Genomic DNA, 21883 nt, shown 5'->3' with positions numbered 1-21883 from the left:
TTGGAATTCCCCTGTTTTCCTTCACACGTTTTTCTCACTTTGCTCCAGCGTCTACACATTTTCATATTTGAAATGCAGTAGGTTGCTCAAATAATGCCACAATTAATGCCTAAGAGGTGTATGGTGGTGGCTTGGGGCATTTGAGGCAGGACACAGAGCAATCCCTTCCATAAACCCGGTGGAATGATGTTCCAGTGTGACATTCAGCATGACTTCATTTTGGTTATAAAAGCAACCAATTTCCAAGACCACGGACACTGCCAGATTTGTTCATCTTTATTCAGACCTGTTTCTGTATTAGCAAAGGTTTTCTACTCTGGGATCCATAATTCTGCTCAGTTATGGCTGTATAAATACTAATTGACTGTAGGTGAATTACATAGGCTTTAAAGGCAGTAGATGAATGCAGAATTTGATCCAACTGGATTTTCCCCTTTGGCTGTAAATTCTTTGCCGTCAATAAGCAAACCTGCAACCCTCTGTGAGTCCTGAGAGTCCTTTACCTCAGAGGTGACTGTGGGACCCAGACTGAGCTCTTCAGTTCTCCGGCAACTGAACTTCCCCCAGTTCAACAGATATAATGAAATATTTGACATACTACGTTGTGTACTTTTCTGTCCTTCAGCATTGCTTGGTCTGTGTGGTCCTGGAAGCCTCTTGGCCGTGGTGCTTCATATAAAAGGTATTTAGGTTCTGTGCTGTGGATATAAACGTGAAGGTGAAAGAGCTGGTGCTTTACCCTTGGAATGTGAAGGTCTCAGCCATCAATATTAGCACCCGGCTGTCTTTGGAGAAAACTAATATCTGAGGATGATGTAGAAGCTTTATCACCTTTCACCTTTTAAAGGGTCTGTTTTTTTACAAAAAGAAAACAAATGTGTGAAGATATGATAAACTAGTTTTGGTATGGGGCCATTTCAAGGTAATACTCCTACATAAAGTGACATAAAGTCTAAACAGGCAGTATCGACTGTGAACTGAGACTTACCTCAAGACAAAAAAGAACACTTAGAGAAGATTGAGCGGTCATTGGTTAAGTAGCGTGATCCCCTACCTTCATTGTCTGTGAATTACTTAAAAACAAAACCCTGTTCAAGGACAGGTTGGCCGAGGCTTGGAGCCATTTGGTCTACTGGAATGTGTCCCTGCCCATGGCGGAGGGCTGGAACTGGATGGGCTTTGGTGTTTACCACAAAATATCCTGCGATTCCGTGGAGCATCATTAACCAAAGCCAAATTTACCTGGGCATCTTTGGATGACGACTTCGCGTTCACAGCCGGAGGCGGCGCGAACCCCCTTCCCTCAGCATCGCCATCCCTCAGCATCCCCGCAGCTTCACACGGCAAAAGGGCTGGTGGGGTTTCTTTTTTTTTTAATATATATATATCTTTTTTTCTTTTTTGCTAACTCACTCCTCCTCCCTCAGCCTCACTCTTCTTTGCGAATTATTAAAAAAAAAAAAAAGCCTAAACAAGCCCTCAAATTTCAGAGCGCATCGCCGTTCCCACGCTGAGGGGCCAGGGGCTGAGGGGCGCCTCCCTTGAGGCGGCTTCTTTTTATTTTTATTTTTAATATATCTATATATTTTTTTTTCTTTTTGTTAACTCACTCCTCGTCCCTCAGCCTCACTCTTCTTTGCGAATTATTAAAAAAAAAAAAAAGCCGAAACAAGCCCTCAAATTTCAGAGCGCACCGCCGTTCCCACGCGAGGCGGGCGGGCCCGGGGCTGAGGGGCGCCTCCCTTGAGGCGGCTTCGCGCCTCCGGCACGCGCGCGCGGTGGGGGGGGCGGCGCGCGGCTGTGGGGCCGTGGGTGTGGGGGGAGCGGGCGGCGCGAGCGAGCGGCGCGCGGAGCCCGCGGGGCGGCGCGCGGAGCCGTGAGGGGCGGCGCGGGGCGGTGCGCGGGGCGGTGCGGGGCGGAGCGCGGCGCTGCCGGCCGCCGGCGCCCCGCGCTGCCCGCTCGCTGCGTGCGGCGAGCCCAGCCGCTCTCCGCGCTCCGCAAAGTGCCGCCGGTGCCGCCGCGCCTCCTCCCGCACAGGCTCTGCCGCTCCGCGCCCGCGGCAGACAGGCTCGGCTCCTCAGCCTCTGCTCCCGCACGCGCCCGCCGCGATGTCCGCGCTCCTCCTGGCCCTGGCGACGCTCTGGGGATTACCGCCCGTCGCCGAGGCGCTGGCAGCGGCAGCCCGCGGAGGTAAGGCGCGTCCGCGGCGGGGTGCGGAGCCGCGGAACTTTCCGCCGCTTCTGCTCGGGAAGTTTTGCTCCCTTGCGCCTTGCGCGGACGGGCGCGGCCGCGGAGCGCACCCCTGACCGCGCTCCATCACTGCGCTCCCCTGACCGCGCTCCATCCCCGCGCTCCATCCCCGCGCTCCCGCACGCCTGGATTGCGGGCGCGCTGCGCCGGGTTGGGGGCGAACCTTGGCGACGGCGAATACACGGGGGCGAGGAGCGGGATGATGTCCCCAGCGGTCCCGATGGCCTCGCCGGGCACGAACCTCGGGGTGCGATCCGCCACGGGGCGGACGAGCCGCTGGTGCCGGCGACCCCCCGCGGTCCCGGCCGCGGCTCCCCGAGGCAGCCCTGCGGCCGGCGGAGATGTGCCGCAGGGACGGCGAGCGCCCTCCGCTTCCCGCAACCTCCCAAAAGTTCCCTCCTCAATGTCCCCCGAGTTGCCGCTCGCTCAGTGCCCGAACTTGGATTTGGGCACGGGGGCTCGGGGTCCCGCAGCCGCGGGGTGGGCGATCGCGGAACTTCCAACTGTGTTCTGCTCAGAGAAGTCCCTGATCCGAGAGGGTTGCGGTTTACCCGCCGGAGCGGGGCTCTGGGTTTCGTGTCGCTTATTGCACAGTCACCAGAGCGCTCTCATCTTCCTGCGAGATGTTTGAATTGGATATTTTCTAAGTATAGCCCAAGTCCGCCTTCTGTGTGGCTCAGGTGCGGGAACGGCGGTGTGCTGCTCTGACTCAGGTTTTCTTAGCGCTGTAGAAAACCCCGCTCAACAGAAAATTGTCTGTCGGTTTCTTGTAGCCTTTCAGCTCCCAAACTGCATGGTCTCATGAATGAGATGCCCTGGGTGATGTACGCACTCTGCGAGGGTTTCGTTAGATTTCAGTAGATTTCAGTAACTCTCTAAAGCCTTGAATTCTCACTGTTAGACATCCAGCTCCTCTCCATCACGTAGACATTACCTACTAAATTGTTTACTAACTGCTTACAGCTCGTTTGGGTGAGTGCGGATGCCTCTGCACAGTCAGTCTGGGGTATAGATTTCTGCTTCAGTCGAGCTGCCAAACCTCTCCCGTCCCTTTCCCGCGTAGCCATCAGAATTAGTTAGGTGATTCATGCTGCGAAAATGAGAAATAACTACCTATCAAGGAGGAAAGTATTGCTGCAGCATCACAAACTTGCATGTTTAAAACACTGCATCACAAGGTGCAGGGATATTGCGAGGAAATGAGCATAGTGTTCCCTAGAACGGCACTTGAACAGCCAGAGAGGAAAGGGTCTCAGGAAATCTTTTCAGTTTTGTGAAGGGTACATATGCTTTTGCTTTGGTTCACAAAGATTCGTGGTCGTGGTAGTGCTTGTTTGATGGAAAATATTTCAAGAACTTTCCATGGTATTCATAGAATGGTCAGATTAGATTTCAGCAAGTGTAGCTTGTATCTGATTTTATGAATAAAAATCAAACTTCCAAACATTTTGTGGAATTGTTTTGGAAACTGATTTGTTGCTCTGTATTCCTGCATAGTGGTAAGCAAGTGCCAATTATGCATGAATATTAATTTCTGGTGTTTAAATTTTGTTTAATTTTACCTTTTTTTTTTATTTTTCATAGTTACCTTGCTCTGATTTAGTGTTTCATCAAAAAAAAAAAGGTGCTGCCAGCTTATATTAAAATCAATCCTATCTTAAAAGGCAGCATCCTTGTAAATCATACCAGCCCCAAAAGTGGGATAAATCAAATCTACTTAGAATCAACTAACTCATCATATCATAATGTCATGTCTTATCAAAACTGAGCACTGCACAAATTATGACTTAAAAGGCATTTTGTTTCACAAAAAATGTCAAGTGGTCTCAACCTAAAAGGGATTCAAGATGAGGCATCCAGAAAGGGAATTACATTTGCACATCAGATAAACTTTATGATACAGTGCAAAAATTATTGACCATACCAAGTTGATTTTCCTTTACAGGAGGAAATTCTGAGTCACTGGAGCATGCTAGGCTTACTGTATGTGAAGGGCACTGAAATTTGGAATGCACTGAGGTTGGCCATAGGTAATAAGAGAATTGGGAAAATGTCATGGGTTGTGTTAATAGCACTGTTGTGGTAGCCATGGTAATGTACTAGTGAGGTGCTGTAAGGAGAGGTAACACTTTCTCTTAGATCAGTGGGCAACATCAGGAGGAAAAAAGATGTGGGGGGGAACCCCACCAAAGTTTGAATTATCTACGCCCTTTTCTCTGGGTTTGAAATAAAATTAAATTCTTTCAGTCTTATCAGGTCTGTCCTCAGCCAGGTTGCAGCTCCTCTAACTTCAGGTATATAAAAATTGTGAAGAGAGAATGATATGCAGAGGGGGAGCTGGAAAAAAGGGAAGTGAGCAGAAGGGAATCCAGCCAGGAGAGTGTGGTAGGATAAGGGCCAAGTCCTGCTGCAGCTGAGGTTGTGCCACTGAAGCCACAAAGAGGTGATTTCCTTTCCTTCTACTTCAGTCAGTTCTTCCTAAGGAAATGGATGGACCCAGACTCCTTGCGACACTTGCAACTCCTTCACAGTATAGCTGCAACAAATGAATTTGTGGAGCCTGAGGAAAACCTTGCAAACAGTTTGGGAAGCTGAGAAGGCAACATTTGTTACCCGCTCTCCCTACAGACGCTCCGGGGAACTTCACAGGTCCCATCGGTGCTCTCTGGTTCTTGTGGGCGTTTCCTTCCCACAGCTCTTCCCAGCCTTGGAGCTTCACCCTGCTCCCACACCCTTTCTTGTCATCCTGGATTTTTGTGTCTGCTGCTGTGAGCATCATTACATGGATCCACGGCACTAATTGGAGTGATTACCTAGAGGTGATCCAGATTGCAGAGATGCCCTGGATAAAGGGAGCTTGACTTGGTAATCTCGGTGTTGTCAGTGAGATGTGTATCCACACCAGTATTAATGAGTTGCATTGCTCATTATTAATTGACTTGCTGTCTATGCTGAGGCTTGTTTGTGTTGGGTTTTGGTGGCACGTCACTGCTGTCAGCAGCACTGAGCTACTGTCTTCTCCCACTCTTTCATGTGTGGTTTTAGTGTTTAGGAGCTGGCGGGCAGGCGCTGGCATGGTGAAACAGCTTCTCAGCAAAGTCTTGCAGACAAGAGATGCTCCTGCAAAGGGAGACTTTATATGGGATGAGAAAATGTTGTCACATAACTTAAAACTCAAGTTCATGAGTGATGGCATATCGCACGTTATTTTTTTATATTTTTTTTGCTAATTTGAAAACTTTTTTTGAAGGAATGACAAATCTTCATGAATTTTACTCCTTTCTGCAGTCCCAAAAAGACTTCCAAAACTTCTGTCTTCATCCCACTTAACAGGGAATTTATTGTTCTTGCAGTGTCCTTTGACCGTATTTAAGTGAAATCTGGAAGCAAATTACTTTGAAATGGAATTTTCAGGCTTAAGGTCAGGCTGGTGGGAGTTTGGATTTCTCACCCTGTGGCAGAAACACAAACCAGGCAAAATAAATTTGTCTCCTTGGGACGACTGCTGATGGCCTTCATTCCCTGGTGAGGTGCCGCAGCAGGTGACTGACTGCACCGGGAGCCTTTACAATACAACTTTGTCATTATTAGCAGCTTAATGCTGGAAACTGAGTGTACCAGTACTGCTGTACTTCACCAGACTGAGCTCCAGCTTGACCATCTGTTGGAAAGTGTTCTTGAAAAAACCTACAAAAAGCTGTTTCTGTGCTGTACTACAGAGGTGGATGTTCCCATAGTTAACTCTGTTATGTTCTGAACATAGATATTCAGTATTAGTATCTTTTGTGCAAAAAAGATGCTTCCAATGTCACAGTGACTTTGCTGTTTATTTATTTACCCCAAAAAAACTATTACTTAAGAAACATGCCTATCATTAGAGAGGCAAAATTGCAGAGGAGGGTGAAAATATATCAAGGAATTTGGGACAGTTCTTTGCAGGATGTGTGATAAGGGTTAATTTAAGTCAGAAAAGCTGGGAGATGCCCACAAGCTCAGTTTCAGTGGCTGGCTGGTTTTGGAGGCACTCAGTGCTGTCTGCCCTCAGCTGAGTGTGTGAGTGCACGCACACCCCTGGCACTCCTGGAGCCTGAGCTCTGTGTGTGGGTTTCTGTGAGCTGACGTGCATGTTCTCTCTTACCTGGGTTGTTCTTTCAGTGGTTTCTAAGAGTTTAGTAAAAAGAAAGTGGTAGAAACACACAAACTATTTAAAGGCTAAGCTGCGTTTCAAAGTTCAAAACTAGGTGTTTGATGTGAAAAGACTATGTGTAAACTTGTTCTGCAGCAAACCTTTTACTAATTTATCACAGCAGTTCTGCTGGAGCTGTGGCAGGTTGAAGGAGCTGTCCTCCCAAGGCTTGGAGAGAAGCTCTCACTTCACACAATGCTTCCTTTGAAGAGCTGTGTGACGGCTGCTATGTAAATCTGACTCTGTGCCATACCTTTGAGGTTCATATGGACCCCAATCTTTCTGCGTTTAACCTGGCAAAACTCACATTGACTTCAGTCTGCAGGTTGGAAGTGTGTGTTCCTCCAGCGCCTTCTTACAGATCCTTTACTGGTTATTTGCATTTGAAGAAATTTGGTTTCTCCATTTTGCACTGGCTCAAAGAACTTACGTAATTGTAACTTGTGAATTTAGAGTAATGGCTTTCTCTAGAAAGGCTGGCAATTTAGATAATAGAACGTTGTTTTTGTTACAGTAGCATATTTGGAATCCCAGCGTGTTGTTGCTTTTTTCCTAGTTTTTATGCATTAATCTGTCGCTTAATAGTCTTGTTCTTCAAATGCAATTAAAAAAAAATTTGCTTAGAGAACTCATTTTAATTGCACTTCCTCAAAACATTCTTAATGATGAACAGTGAAGATGAAAATAGCAGAACTTGGCTACTTCCAAGCGAGTCATACAGACTATTGAGTCTGTATTTAATGTCAGTTTGGGCTAAGTGTAGACATTGGAGAACTAGGTCTTAAATTTGTAAGTGCAATTAGGAACTAATTGGGTTTCTTTAAAAATATAATTACTCAAATAATGACTTTGCACCTTCTGTCCAACCCACTAGTTTGCTTTTTAATTGAACAAGTTGAATTTTTTTCCCCCATAAATTATCTCTATCGAAGAGACGAAAATATTTGTAAACTTATCCCAGCTAGCCAGCCAGTTGTTGACCATAATGGGACAAATTCCCAAGATGTACCAAAACATAGTGCTGTAAAGTGATACAAATCTTCATGCTTAAGCAGTTGGTAAAATGAAGGAACCAGGACTTGTTGCTGTAGAATCAGCTGCCCAGCCCAGCCGTGGTCCTGCTGACAGGATTCCTTTGGTGAGGATGCTCTGGAGCCTCTGCAGGAGGGAAGTGCATTTTCCCATGGGTGCTGGGCTGTGAGAGAGCAGGATTAGACCTCAGTAATGGAATTCCAATAAAACTCAGTCAGTGCCTTTTAATTAGATTTAATGGCAACTGGGAAGGATCATTAGAGATAAACACATGCTTTTGCCAGTAATACGTTCACCATGTTATTAATCTGATTTAATTTGCAAGATCCACATAGCAGGAGGAAGATTTTTCTCTGTACCTGGGAAGTGTTATATGAGCCCATTATAATTTGCTGTTGTACATGTCATTGCTTCCCAAGCAGTATGTAAATCCAGAATTGGTGCTGGGCTCTGTGTGTGGTGGTTGTGAACCCTGGCAGTCTGAGGGCAGGGCTGCATGCTGGAGAGAAGGCTGTTTGTCTCTTCAGAAACCGCATTTTTATTGACCATTTTGCTATAAATTGCAATGGTGTATTAATAACAAAACACTGCAATATGCAGAGTGTGCTGCTAAGTAATAGGGCTTTTTAGAGATGATGTAATGCCAGTCTGGAAGTGAGGTACGCCTGGAGATTTTTATTTCCATGCAGTTGGAAATACAGCCTAGTTCTCTGAGGCGGAAAAACAGATTACAGCATTACGAGTTCTAGATATGGTACGTTGCATCCTGAAATGCTCTTCCCAACCCGACAATGCTCCTAAACACCTCTCCTGCTGCTTCCTGCTGAGTGATGAGGCCTTCCAGAGGAGCCAGGCAGCTGAAACTCAGCTTCACTGCAGAAACAAGGATGTACTATTTCCTTTTCTTGGAAATATCCATGTATTTTGGGCTATCTATTGCCTGGTTGTCTGTAGGACTTCCCTTGGTAACTTTTGGGCATGGCACTCTTGAGTGGCTTGCACTTCAAGTGCAGTAGAATAAGAAGCTAAAATCTAAGCTATCAGAATAATATCTATAATTCATCAGTTTTCACTACTGTAAGGCTCTGTTTTTAACAGCAGTTCATAAGAGTCACTCCTGGTTCTCCTCGAATGAGCAGAGAGAATGAAAAGGTGCAGTTTTGATTTTTGCAGTGGTATTTTGGGCTGGGGATGGGCCATGTGCAAGCAAGACAAATGCCAATGCAATTCTCTGCAAATGCAGTGTTTTGATGTGAGGTGCTCTGTCTAGAAGATTGTTCTGTGAACACATGGACATGCTCCCACAACAATTCCCATGTGGCTTTCTCATAAAGCTTTGTGATTGTAATTTACCTGCCTGGAAACTAACAAAAATATCTTGTGAGTGCTACTTTGTAAAATACGGTTTTGATATTGTCAAATAGTTTGGGCTGCTGTTTATAATTTTCTCAGAGGCTGTGATATGGTATAGAACAGTTGAGTCTCCACCTCCCTTAACATGCAGGAAAGTATTTTTCCTCAAGCAAAGTTCTTCTCAATGATTCTAAGGCACTGAAAGTACCAAAAACCACCATTTCTGATACATCCCTCTTAGTGTATAATTTTTTTTGAGAAATGCTGTAGTGTTGTGTAATCAAAAAAGTGAGTTTGAAAAAGTTACACTAATGCCAGAAGATCACAAAAAAATCACAACAATTTTCTACATGATAGGTAGATCTCCATAAAACACCTGCCTCTTTTTGCTTGCAAGTACAGGGAAGATAAAAGAGGAGAGAGCAAAGTAAGTTCATTGCTGGTCGGATGCTCTTTTGCATATGCAAACACACACTGATTTATCCAAAGTATATTGGTATTTGTGTAAAGCTGTGTGCTTAGGAAATCAAAGTGTGTCATTTGCCAACGAGACTTTCCTCTCTGGAGCAAAACATTTTTTATGTTTTGTAAACAAATAGATTTCAGACCTCCATCAAGACCACTGAAGTCAATGGATTATTTGTTTTGTCCTTGTTGTAATAGAATCAGGTTGCATCTAAGTATAAAAGAACTTTTAAAAATTTTATTACAATTTCACTGGAAATTCTTTATTAGAGAACCTCTAATTAAATTACATTGTCTGTATTACCCTATGACTTTTATGCAAGAAATACCTATTTCTTGAAATATTTCTATTCCAATAGTTTATTCAGTTTTGTAGGGTTTCTTAAACCGAACCCATGTTTATATTTCTCTTTTCTAATTTTAAATTATATGCATCACATGCATGATTACTTCTTATTTCAGAATTTTTAATAATCCTCCAGAAGAGGAGTTATTGCATGAATTATTTTAATAAAGTTAATTTGATTTTTTTTTCATGTAAAAACATCTGGTTTTGCTAGGAAGCTGCCTTCCTGTGGGGTCAGAAAACCGGACAAAATTCCAGACAGCCCAATATGCTAAGATGTGCATGGTCTGCAAGTCATTGGTTGGTTAAACCTAGATTTTTGCTATACAGGAGGATCTGCTGGTCTTCTACATGATGCACTACCTTTTTCTTCATAAAAAATGTATATTGGCTTTGGAGATGTGGAAGGATTATAAAGGTGGCACCTTCTCACTCTGCACATCAGTTCCCTATGAATCTTTGCAGATTTATCCAAGGATGAGCACGCTTGACCTTCTTTTGGAACCTGTCCTAAAGCAGCTTTTTTTCCAGCAGTATTTAGCAAAGTATAATGAGGGGTAGGTCAAGCCTGTGTGTTCTCCAGTGCTGATAGTCATATATCTCCTGGAGGGAAACTGGCCTGCCTTCCAAATTCATCAGAAACACTTGGTTTGAAATAGCTTTATTTTGTGTAACTATTGAAGTTGCTTTTTCTGAGGGATGTTTGCAGGCAGTGGGAGTTTAAGAGTACAAGGAGTGGAGGAAGGCTGCAAAATGGAATTTTTTCTCCTTGGGCCCAAGTCCTAAGCCAAGTGTTTTTATTTTTATATTTAGATTTCAGAAAGAATGGTGAGCAGCAAATGGTTTATCCATAGTGGTATTTTACAGTAAGGAGTCTTAGGCAAAACTCTTGAAGCTGCAATGTTAAATCTTGTGCAAGGGAGATGAAGCGGGTCTGGACTATAAAAGTGTGAAAACTTCAGTGCTGTCCCAGGCCTGCAGCTTGTGTGTGCCTTTGGAAACAAAGCTGTTCTGTGTTGGAGCAAAAAGATGGTTTGGAGGCTCACTTGAGCAGGTGATGCTGTAGGGCTGCTGTGAACCACTTCTGTGAGAATACATTGCACATATATACATATGTATACAGAGGGGGAGCCATGAGAGGTGCTGTGCTACGTACAGCAAAGCCAGGACTACCAGGGCTTTTTTCAGCAGATAGAATCTGATGCCCAGACCCAAGTGGCCCATTATCACATTTCTTCAAATTGGAACAAGCTATTCAGGTTAGTGTGTGTGTACAGACCCACCTGAATGAATTCCTCAGCTTGCACTTGCTGTGTTACATTTCTTTCTCTGGGTTTCCAGTGGCTGTGAGTTGAGTAGAGTTGACAGTACACAATATTACCTATTTACTCTGTAGATTATACTCCTCTGGAGAATTGGTGTCAGCTAATCTGCTACTCCTGCATTTTCAGAGACTGTGAACTGCATCTCCAGTAGTATTGCAGGAGAGTGTCAGATCTAAATTTCTATAATTTTCTTATTTACCTTGGATTTCTGGGCCTCTGTGTCCAGGTCTCCAGCCTTTGACACTTACTTTGTCCTGTGAATCGTTTGCTTTCTGTGCAGAAATTCTCTCTGTCAGTATCCAATTTTGGCCACTCTTAGGGCGGTAAGAAGTTCGAAGCAGATGGTTGTCAACAGATGATGACAAAATTCTGAAATACGGCTCTGATACAAACTGTGAGGCTGAGTATTTAAAGCCTATTTGAAGCACATTCGAGTGTATGAAGCCTGCTTGTGTTTCCAATGCTATTGCTACCTTTGTTGTAGAATATTCTCGGAACAATTCGTAAGTTCCATATTTTTTTTCTGAAAACAGCATAACTCCCCACACCAATTAGTGGTGTTCAGTAATGAGTATATGAACCATGTTATGATTTTATGTCAGTTAGAATTGTTAAATGCTCCTTGATGAAGCCATGCTGATTTACATTAATTGGTGGCCTGTCTTCCCACAATGGCATCACGCTGTGTCAGAAGTGCCTCACAAAAAGTTGTAACATAACTAAACTCTCAGTGATTGCCCATGATTGCCATTCTGCTGTTGACTGCTGCTCTGAAGACTTACCAGCAAAAGACTTGAAAATTCAGGAGATTTTAATAAGTGGCTGTGAGCCTTAGGAGCATAACTAAAAGCATTTGCATAAAATGAGTGCTGAGATCCGGTAGGTGTGGCACAACTCGCATCCTTCCACTGCATTCATTCCCTTTGCTAATCCAGCAGCTCAAAGAAATTGAAGTGCATTAAAGGCTGTTTACATGGCTATGAAAAGCATGATGCAAATATGCAAATTCAAGAGCGCATCTTCCACAAGTTTATATATCTTAATGAAAAATGTCAGAGCGTAATATATCAACAGTCTGCTTCGCCCCACAGTAGCCAGTTTTTTCTAAAGATAGCACAGCATGTCCTTGGTGTGCTACTAGGAGTAAATTAACACAGCAGTGTGCTTGTTCTGAAGTCAGCTGATGATTCTTCTGCTGATTTTTGGGGAGGGAGGACTTTGCTGATGGTGGTCATCGTGAACTGCTTACCACTTACTCATGCACACAAGTAATTTCCCCTCACTGGTATTAAAAAACATCTTTATTTAATTTCTTTTGGTATCTTGTTTTCTGTTGAGTGGAAAAATTGCCCCACCTGAGTGGAAATCTTGGATTGTGTATCGTGGGACACCTGAAAAGCATAAACTGGCCACGGGTGTTTTGCTAGTGGGCCAGCAGAGTGGTGACTCCCACTGGTTTGCATCTGATTTCACCTCACAAATTCTGGTTTCATCTTGAGTAGGATATCTCTCTCTTTTTTTTCCTTTTTTTCCTTCCCTATCAAATTTACAAAATCTCATGTCTGGGAAATTCCCTTACAGCTTCAGGAGGCCAGGTGCTGCCGAGCTCATCGGAGAGTCGCAGCTGTTGATGGTACAGGTGTCTGTCGAATGCTGTGTTTTCATTTGGGGTTTGCAGCCACAGGGAAAAAACCAAACTGGAAGTGAATGGAGGAGGGTTACCTGTTAAATTACAGCATTATTTTATTTGATGGGAAGCTAAAAAGGCATGTCCAGTACCAAAAAACCCTAACAATCTCCACAGTGCTTCTGAACTGAAAAGAACTTGTGTTGCTGAATACATGAAGAGTTAAGCAGCAACATTTGGTATGTGCAAGTATTGTCTTTGATAAGCCGTGGGGAAATCAACATCTTTTCTTTCTTTCCAGAAAATACAGGAGGCTTCTTGAAGCACTTGCTTTTGGGAATGAGTGTATTAGTGAAGAGTTCATGGATGATCCAGATCTAATTTTTATAGAAATGAATGGTAACCCACTGTGGGACCTCAAGTCTGCGTGGGTGTATTTTACATTCACCTTCCTTATTCTAGACTTAAAGAATTCTTTTTCTTTTTTTATTTTTTCCCCACTGATAAATAAGTGAAGTTTAAAAGTAATTCATCCCAATAGGAATCACTATCACTGTAAGGAGGGGAAAAAAGAAGGCAGCAGTAGTGCAGTGATGTTTCGATAACACCACGTAATCCCCCCATACTTCAGTAATAAAGCTGTATGGGCTGCAGTCAGCTTTCCTGCCAGCACCTTTCTTTTGACATCTTTCTGTCAGAGAAGATGAAGTGAAGAGTAAAACCTAACTCTGTTTTCTCTTATGCTAAATGTATTCTGCAAAGCTTTGGTGAAATACAAAGCGTGTGGACTTTGCAGATAGTGTTTGCGTTTGGGACTTGTGGGAAAATTTATGTGAACTTTGTGCTGTGGGAATGGTTGCCCTTTAAAGCAATTGGTTATATTTAATGTAAGTACATACCTCAAAACTGTATTTGGTGGAGTGCTCTGTTCTTTAGAGCTCTTTTGTTTTTAGGGGCAGGAGTGTGTAATGACTGGTATAAACTTAGCTTTTACAATTTGGTTGGTTTGGGCGCACAGACTTAACATTTTTTTGCCCTGAGAAGTCTGTTAGTGTTTAAAAGCAGCAGACAAACCCAAAATCCTGTCAAAGTAAGCTAGAGTACTTTGCAGTTGTCGGCTGAAACCGTCTAATAACATAGTCCAAAAGCTCATTAATATTGATTTTCTTAATTCTCTCAATAACGTGAACATTTGTTCTAATTACAAGAGGAATAAAAAGCAGACTAACAGGTTCTTAGATGTCAAAGTCCGTTGGACCACAAAGCATCCAAAAGGATATCCTTCAGAAGGAATAAGTGGGAGCTATGAGTATGAATTTCATTAGCCAGTAACAATATGCATACCCATACTTGAGGGAGAAACACCTCTCAAAACATCTCCTTCCTGCTGGACCTCTGGGGCTCATACACTTGCCAAGGTCACAACTCCTGCCTCCCTTTGCAGCCTTTTCTGCACAAGGAGCTGGGGAAAGTTTTGGAAAAACTGGTAAATCATGTTTGTTTTGAAAGGAAAATACTTGTGAAGTTGGGACTAGGTAAAGCACCTCTGGAAGGAGTGGGGTTGGACTCCTGCTTCTCCTGTGATGGTGGTGGAGAAGGGTTGCTCATGCTTCTGGTTCTTCATGTGGATGATGCAGGCATCAAGAATAGCATTAGTTTCTGGCTCAATTTTGAATGTGAGCTAAGTATTCTCCTTAAGAAAAAAAAAAAAAGGAAGCATTTGTATTTTTCTGGGTAGTCTTAAGTGTTATATAATGGGGAAGAAAATCTCTCTTTTGTCCTTAGTAACCCTTTGGTTGCCAGAGAATCTGATCTGAGACATGCCTTTTGTGCTGGTGGTGCTGCTGATGCTGATCCTGGAGTGAGGGGTCAGGGATGGACCCTGGCCCACCTGGGCTATACCCTGGCTCCTCCCCAGGGGAGGGTGCCCCCTCCTCAGACCTTCCCTGTCAGTCCCAGATTACCACATCCAGTTTGTGTTGGATTTGAACCCTGTGCAGAGCTTGGGCATGGCAATACAGCCCTTGAGGCTGAGGTTGTTCTTCCTCCCCCTCTCTCATCAGGTGGGTGCTGATAAAGCTTGAGATCCCTCTTCAGTTTCATTAAAATTCTTTTGGAGAAGACTGGCTAGTAATAGCCCAAGGAGGAGAAATGGTGTCCCAGGAAAGGCAACAGTGTTGCTGAAGAAGGAAAATCTGAAGGATTTTCTTCCCTGCGTGCTGGGCTTCGTACACAGGAAGAAAGGAAAGGCTTCATCAATCTCCCTCCTATTAAACTGGCACAGCTAATATATTCTGCTAAAATGTGTTCATCATGCTGTTTAAAACAGCCAGGTTAGAAATCTACTGACAATAAATGAAGATTTATTGGTTTTTGTGTCATTGGGGCACCTAAGACAGGTTTGGAATACTAACTGGAATTTGTGAAAGAGGAAAAAAAACTGTTTCAGTGCCATTTAATTAACTATCTGGCCAATATTTCTCCCTTTTTATTGTAAAATCTGTAAGTTGCAACTGGCTGCAAATGTACTCTTGTGCAACTCTGCCAAGAGTTAACAAATAAACACATTAATACAGAAAGTCTTGTAGAGATCCATGTGTACTGGATAAAACCATACCTTGAACTGCAGAGATGGCTTGTTTTAACAAACCAGCAAGCTAGAAGATAATAATTGTATTTTGTGTATCTCTTAGTAAGTGTGGCTGTGCAGGATAACTGAAATCAGTACAAATATGAGCAATATTTTCTTTTTAACTGAAGTCATGCCTGGAGCTCGATGTAAATAACCTATTTTATGCAAGTCCCAGATACTTTTATTGCTTAGTCTCTGTATTGTGTAGTTATTCTAAGCAATAACACTGTGAGCTGTGATCCAAATACAGAGCTGCAAGTCTTCAAATTTCTACCAAAATTTGAATCAAGTTTGTGGATTAAGGCCCAACAAAATTTAATGAGGTTAAAAGGAAAGTATTTTTTGGAGAGCTGATTTATGTAATTTGTGCAAGCAATCTTGACTGAGAGATAGCACTATGGATCATGACTTCAGACACTTTCTAGGATCCACAGAAGTTAAAACTGGGAGTTTGTGTGTTCTGCTGGTCACTGTTCCTCTCCCAGCTTCCCATGGGGGGAGTGCTGCCCTTCAGGGCTGCATCTCCCTGACCTTTGAGGAGATTGTTCCTGCTGTTTGGGGAGCTGCAAGCACAAAGGGAAAATTGTGATTTTTATCACTCAAGGTCAAAGCACTGACACCAAATGACTGGTTCGTGTTTTAGCTTAAAATGCTGCAGACAGCACATTATGGGCAAGGATATGCAAAGCTCGCCTTCACTGTGAGATCTACCAAAGGGGGAAATATCTAAGCCTGCCTCGTGATGCGTAAAATGCTGTGGCCAGCGTTTTGGGGAGATGGAGACCAAGTTTTGTAAGCATTAAAAAAAAAGAAAAGAAATTCAAAGCTGAATTAACTTTATTCTCTCTCTTGCAGCTGCTGGAGCTCTTGCAGTCCCTCTGGTCAGGCTTCCAGCGGGAGCTCTCGGGTTGAAAGGTTAACGACTCATTTACTAAGCAGTGCCATTTTCTTTCATTTTTCATCTTCAATTATCTCTACTCCTCTAAAAACTGAAAGGCCCTTCCAAAACATATTGTACTGATGCATTATTGCTGTCAATTAGTTATTAAATCATAGATCTTTAAAAGTGAAATCCAAATATGCATGAATTTATTCGGCTGCTGCACAGCCACTCCATTAGAGAAGTGATGAGTATCATATCCAGGCAGCTCTGAATATTGGCAGATGTTTCTTAATAAGGATCATAGTGTTCATTTGAATTGTCATTTTTGGGGATTCTGGGGGAAGGATGGATACTGAAGGAAGCACCTTGAGGATGGTGCAGTAGAGGAGCAAAGCAAATCCTGCTTGTGGGATCATTTGTGGGGTGTAATTTGCTGGGGTAAGAGCTCAGTGTGAGAGCTGGAGACAATCAGGGTGAGCAGCTGAGATGGCAATGCCTTCTATGTAGGGCTGGCAAGATTAGAAAAGAGCCACATCCTGAGCCCTGGTTACAGGGATGGTGGCAAGGAAAGAGGAATTGCCAGTAACTTGTAAATCATAGGCTTAAAGACTGCAATAGTGGTGTAGTGGTTTCAGGAAATGGAAGGTGATGAGGGCAAAAGCAGATTTTTTCATAGCTGTTTGATATGGTATTCGTGTTCATTTATGAATTCCTTAAATTAGCAGTTTCACTTTTCTGCTATCTACTATACTTTGACTCTTAACTGAATTAAGTCACATTATAAATGACATCTCTCCACAGTTGGAATACAGGTTAGCACTCCCAAGAGGGGTGCTTTAATGAGGTTGTTGCTATGACAGCTCAGCTTCAGATAGCACATGTGCCACTTCAGAATACCCTCTCTCCCCTCAAAACATTGCAGCAACTTCTGCAAGGGCATTTTGGAACTTTCAGTGTAATTTATGGCCAGCACTTTGTATTTCTCTTCTCCTAATAATGCAGCTGAAGTTTTGTGTTTGTTTCTGCTTCTATTCCTGCAGTGTTAATAGCAGTGCAGGCCTTGACAAGTGAAAGAAACAAGGAGGTGTTGGTTCTTTGGCAATTTCAAAGGATGCTCTGAGGACAAGTCAAAACATTTACAGAAAGAACAGGTGCAAACACTACAGTGTTTACAGTGGAAGTGTATGGTGCCTGTGCTTCTGAAATTCACATCAAAGAACTTCACAATAAATGGAAATTGTTTATTACCTACTTGGACACCCGGGAGGAATACAGACATTCCTGTTGGGATACAGCCTTGTAGGTGCCTGCAGGGATTTGCCTCTGCAGAGGAGCTGGCTGTGGTCTGTGGCCAGGCTGTGTAATGGCTCTCAGTACCTCAAGGATGATAAATCATGCAGTTGTATTTTTCAGAAACACTCTGAGGTTGTATTTGCTTTGCCACTGCTGTCTGCTAGAATCATGAGGCTGCCTGGGAAGGCAAGAAAAGTCTCTCCTATTAGAAACCAATTCACCCCATCCCTGCCTTTCCACACGGGCTCTGCTCTTGTCAAGTGCCAATTTTTGCACTGTTAAATGTGGATAAGGTAGTTCCAAGCTCAAGGCTTTGAACCTCAGTGTGGTCCAGACAAAGACTGACACTAGTATTTTTGAAAAAAAAAAAAAACCAAACCAGAAATAGCAGAATTCCTACTCACAGTTTAACAAAGTTATTCCACAAAGATGTTGGAACAGCCTTTAGGATGCATGGTGTCAGAGTGAGCACTCTGTTTTGTGAATATTGCTCTCTTCTTGCTTGCCCATGAAATGACAAAATGACATGTTTAAACTCAAGTGAGCAATGCATTTCTGCTGCCTCAGTGTTTCCTAGTTGCTTTGTAGACACAGGAGACTTTATTGTTTAGTCTCCTCTTCCTTCCAAGCTCTGAATGTGAGTTTTTAGATGTATGACACTGATGTACAGAAAGGAGTCACAGTCAAATCTGACATGACCTATATAAATATTGCCTTAAACACTGGCCTGGATGAAAAGGCTTTTTCCCTTTCCAAAGGTATTCAGTTTTCTTGTTTGCTTAGCTGTGCATTGTTGCAGTTGCTTCTCATTGGATGTGTGTGTCTACCCACCAGTGAGTGCTCTGCCTCCTCAGTACCTGTTGGAAATAAATTTCTTTGTCACTACTCATGTCAATGGAGTTAAACCCAGGGAGATGCTCAGCAACTACACAACCAGAAAGCTTTGCCATTTTGAAGTTATTTGCCTTACAAGATTTTTTTGTTTTGTTTGCTACTGCCTTAGAAACTATGCACTATAATGATCTGGATTCATTTCTTTCGAGTGTTTTATTGAAAGCTAAAACACCTTGGGACTAAAGAGTAAAAAGGCTGGCTTTATAAATCAATGCTTCTTTGTATGTATTATGCTATTTACTACTCATCCAAGTATAGTAAATTTTTACAAATGCAAAATCATTCAGCTGTATCCAGATTGGTTTAAAAGGTGCTGATGAGAACATTTAAGTTTTTTGCAGGTTCTGATAATACTGTTTGCCATAATTGTGCTTGTTCCAGTTCCTTTCTGTGACCGTGCTGAAAGTGCAATTTATCTGTAATTTTAATGACCAGTAAATAGGTCCAAATATTCCTCACATTATGCTCTTTTTCCTATTCTCTATTTGACTTGCTTGGCCATTAGTGCCACTTATTCTCAGATCATAATGTTGGCTTGTCTGGTAAGAAGGTGAGATGGAGATTAGGAGTTTTTACCCTCGCAGAAAAACACAGCAGAAAAAGCAAACCCAGCACCCAGGGTGCCTCGACAAAAGGAGACCAGATGCAGAGTGAAAAGCACATGGTGCAGATTCTGGCTTCTCCCTGCAAAGATTGCTGCAAGAACAGAAAGCACGCTGTGATTTATTCTCGTGGCAAAAAATCCACAAATGGAACAAAGAGTACAGAAATCTCAATATGTTGTTGCTAATACAATTTACATTTAGAACAGTGTGTCCTCCTTCACCACCATGCTCTGTTTGAACATAGCTAAGTTCAACTAGTCTATAGCTTGAACTGCAGTCAGAGCTTCCACTAAATGAACATCTGAAACTTAATAGTAATTATATAGCTTCTAAAAAAAAAATTCCCCATGTATTATATTTGTTCAGTAGTTATCTCCATGTATAATAATATCAAATTATTATGCTGTCTCTCAAAGACATAAATCGCATCATTTTTACACAGACCAGAAAATGACTTGCACTTAATGACATGTTTATCTGTGTATATATGGTAGATTTTAAATTGAACAGTTCCAGACATAATTTTCCTAATATTTGTTAATCCATCTTTAATTAAAATGTTAATTACTAATCCAGATATCACACAGAGAAAAATCAGCCTACAGTAAACTGTGTCTTATTTGCACAAGGACAAAACCCCTGCATTTACATGGTAGTCTGCTCCTCTGAGTTTCAGCATTGTCACTTTCATGTGTGATAACCAACTAAAAACATACTGGTGAGTTATTGTACTCATTGTTTACCGCCAGAAATGGCTGTGGGGGGTGTGGAGTTAATTTAGTGCTAGTTAAAAATTCCCAAAGCAGGGTCTGAAGCACTCTTTGATGGGATTTTTTTTGCCCAGAGTGGCTTCTGCCAGTGCTGCTGTGGCTGAAGTTGCCTCTGACAGTTCCTGGGATAGAAAACACTGATGAAATCGTGTCCTGTGTAGCCCAGAACAAAACTCCCTCTGTGTCTGAGCCCTGTATTCCAGAAGTCAGGCCCAGCCTATCCTGTTTTCTAGCCAAGGGTTAGGGAAGGTAAAGTTAGCTAGATGGAAGTTGTACTTGCCATGTAAGAAAAGTGCATTAAGATTAACTTGCTTTGGAAGGCTGGGGTGAGGAAGACTCACTCGTGCTCTTCCTCGCTAAGATCCAGTCTGTGTGCAGCTCAGTTTACTGATATTTTTATTTGTGCTACTCCATAGAGTTCCAGCACTTCACACCTAACAAGAAATAATCCTGTGATTCCCTGTGCAAAGTTGCACATGTAGCTGCAACCACGAAGGCTTTTGTTTGTGTATGTGAATTAAAATACCTTGTTGACAGAAGGTAATTACAATCTCCAAGACTGAAATAAATTGTTATGCTTGTAAAAATTAGGAAATACAAGTTGTTCAGATTTCTTGCCTTGTATATATATATATATATTTCATCTGTCATCAATGACATTGTTAGGGACAATCCCGTTTAAACAGATTTCCTGTGACTTTTTCAGAGTTGTTGTGATCAAATTGCAAACTCTTTAAATCACACAAGAATTTTCAGGCAAAGCCATATAATTAATGAGGAAAATAAAGACTTGCCTATAGTGTGCCATCTGTTGATTTTTATTTAATTAGAAACTAATTTTCATAAGTCTGTCTCGCTTATATAAAATGTATACTAATAGTTAGGTTTTAAAAAAGAGTATTTTTTAAAGTCTGAGAGGAAAAACATTTTGCCAAATAAGTCTAGAATATTAACTATTGCTAAATAGTATTTAACAAAAATCACATCTCTTGATTCCAGAAGCCTTAACAATCTGTTCCTATTTGGGGTTTGTCTGAATACTACTGAAAGGGCTTGAGCTTTTGGGTTTCAGATGTGCTTTCTTCATATTTTTTAACCTGTTCATTTTTTCATCAAAGGAGGTCACCTTTTCACCTTTCTTTTAATCTTTCCTCCCTTTCATTCCCCTTATTCCAGTGTTCTTTCCAGCTTGTGAAAGTCACTTAATCTCTGTTTGAAACTGTACCTGATTTGCTCTGGCAGCACGGCTTCTCTTAGCAAGTTCATCCACACGGATAAAGAGGAGGCTGCCTTTGACATTTCTGCTGCACCAGGAGGATGCAGCCTTGCCTTGTCCAAGAGCTACAAACAAGAGGTTATTTTAGGAATGCTATGGATTGGTGTGTATCACCCTGCCTTGGTTTGCAGTCACTGTGTCTTTGAGACGTGTTGGAATATCTGCTATCAATGAGTGAATAATACTGCTATTTATAACTTGTTTGCAGGCAAGAGAGGCCTCTCCTGGCCCTGGCCACCAGCAGAGGCAGTCTGCCTGCATGGAAATTGAGTTTGTTTCGGTTCCTTGCTAAAAACGGTCCAGGCTCTGCCACTCCTCAAGGTGAGGTGGTGTTTGTGAGCTGTCCCTTGGCCTGGCACAGCCCTCTCCAGAGCAGCCTGTGGCCAGGTGAGCCCAAAGCCAGGCTCCTGGGGGAGCTCTTGTCTTTCCCATGCCAAGTCCTTAAACCATCTTAGCTACAAACCTGCACACAGACATGATGAGAACATGCCATCCCTCCACCTGGCATCTTTATTCCTGCAACCTGCTTGGAAATGGATTTTCTTCCCCCTGGTCTCCTTATGTCTGGTCTGCTGAGCACAGGCAGGGCACTGGGGCTCTGGAGCTTGCTTGCTTGTGCCTCACTTGTATTATTTCCTTTTGTTCTTAGCTAGACACAGCAGAATAAGAACTGCTTCCTCTTGCCCTTGCATGGTAAGCCAGGACTAACAAAAACTAAAGACAAATCTGCTACTACAGCTATTGCCTATTAGGGAATGGGGTGAGGGAAAAGGTTCAGGATTGGCAGCTAATAGACACGTAAAACTCATCTTCACAAGATATTCCCAAAGTCATTATTCAGTGAAGAATCTTATAAATGAGGGGGTTGCTTAACAATTGCATTCTCAAGTATAATACATTTTTCACTTAATTTGCCTTTGCAAGCTGATTTTTCTTGAACCTGCAA

The 21883-nt window shown here is 42.7% G+C and overlaps 1 protein-coding gene across 5 annotated transcripts in view; it reads left to right on the top strand.

Moving 5' to 3' along the window:
- Positions 1-1950: 1950 nt before the first annotated feature.
- Positions 1951-21883, top strand: part of LRP1B (LDL receptor related protein 1B) — a 634192-nt gene continuing 614259 nt past the window's right edge. For all 5 annotated transcript variants that reach the window (XM_030951951.1, XM_030951950.1, XM_030951947.1 and 2 more), the window contains exon 1: positions 1951-2190. In XM_030951951.1, the coding sequence (XP_030807811.1) occupies positions 2109-2190 (82 nt within the window). In that variant the 5' untranslated portion in view covers positions 1951-2108. The remainder of the gene's footprint in view (positions 2191-21883) is intronic.

Source organism: Camarhynchus parvulus, chromosome 7 (assembly GCF_901933205.1).
Source record: "Camarhynchus parvulus chromosome 7, STF_HiC, whole genome shotgun sequence".
Classification (NCBI taxonomy): domain Eukaryota; kingdom Metazoa; phylum Chordata; class Aves; order Passeriformes; family Thraupidae; genus Camarhynchus; species Camarhynchus parvulus.
This window is presented reverse-complemented; position numbering and strand designations above follow the sequence as displayed.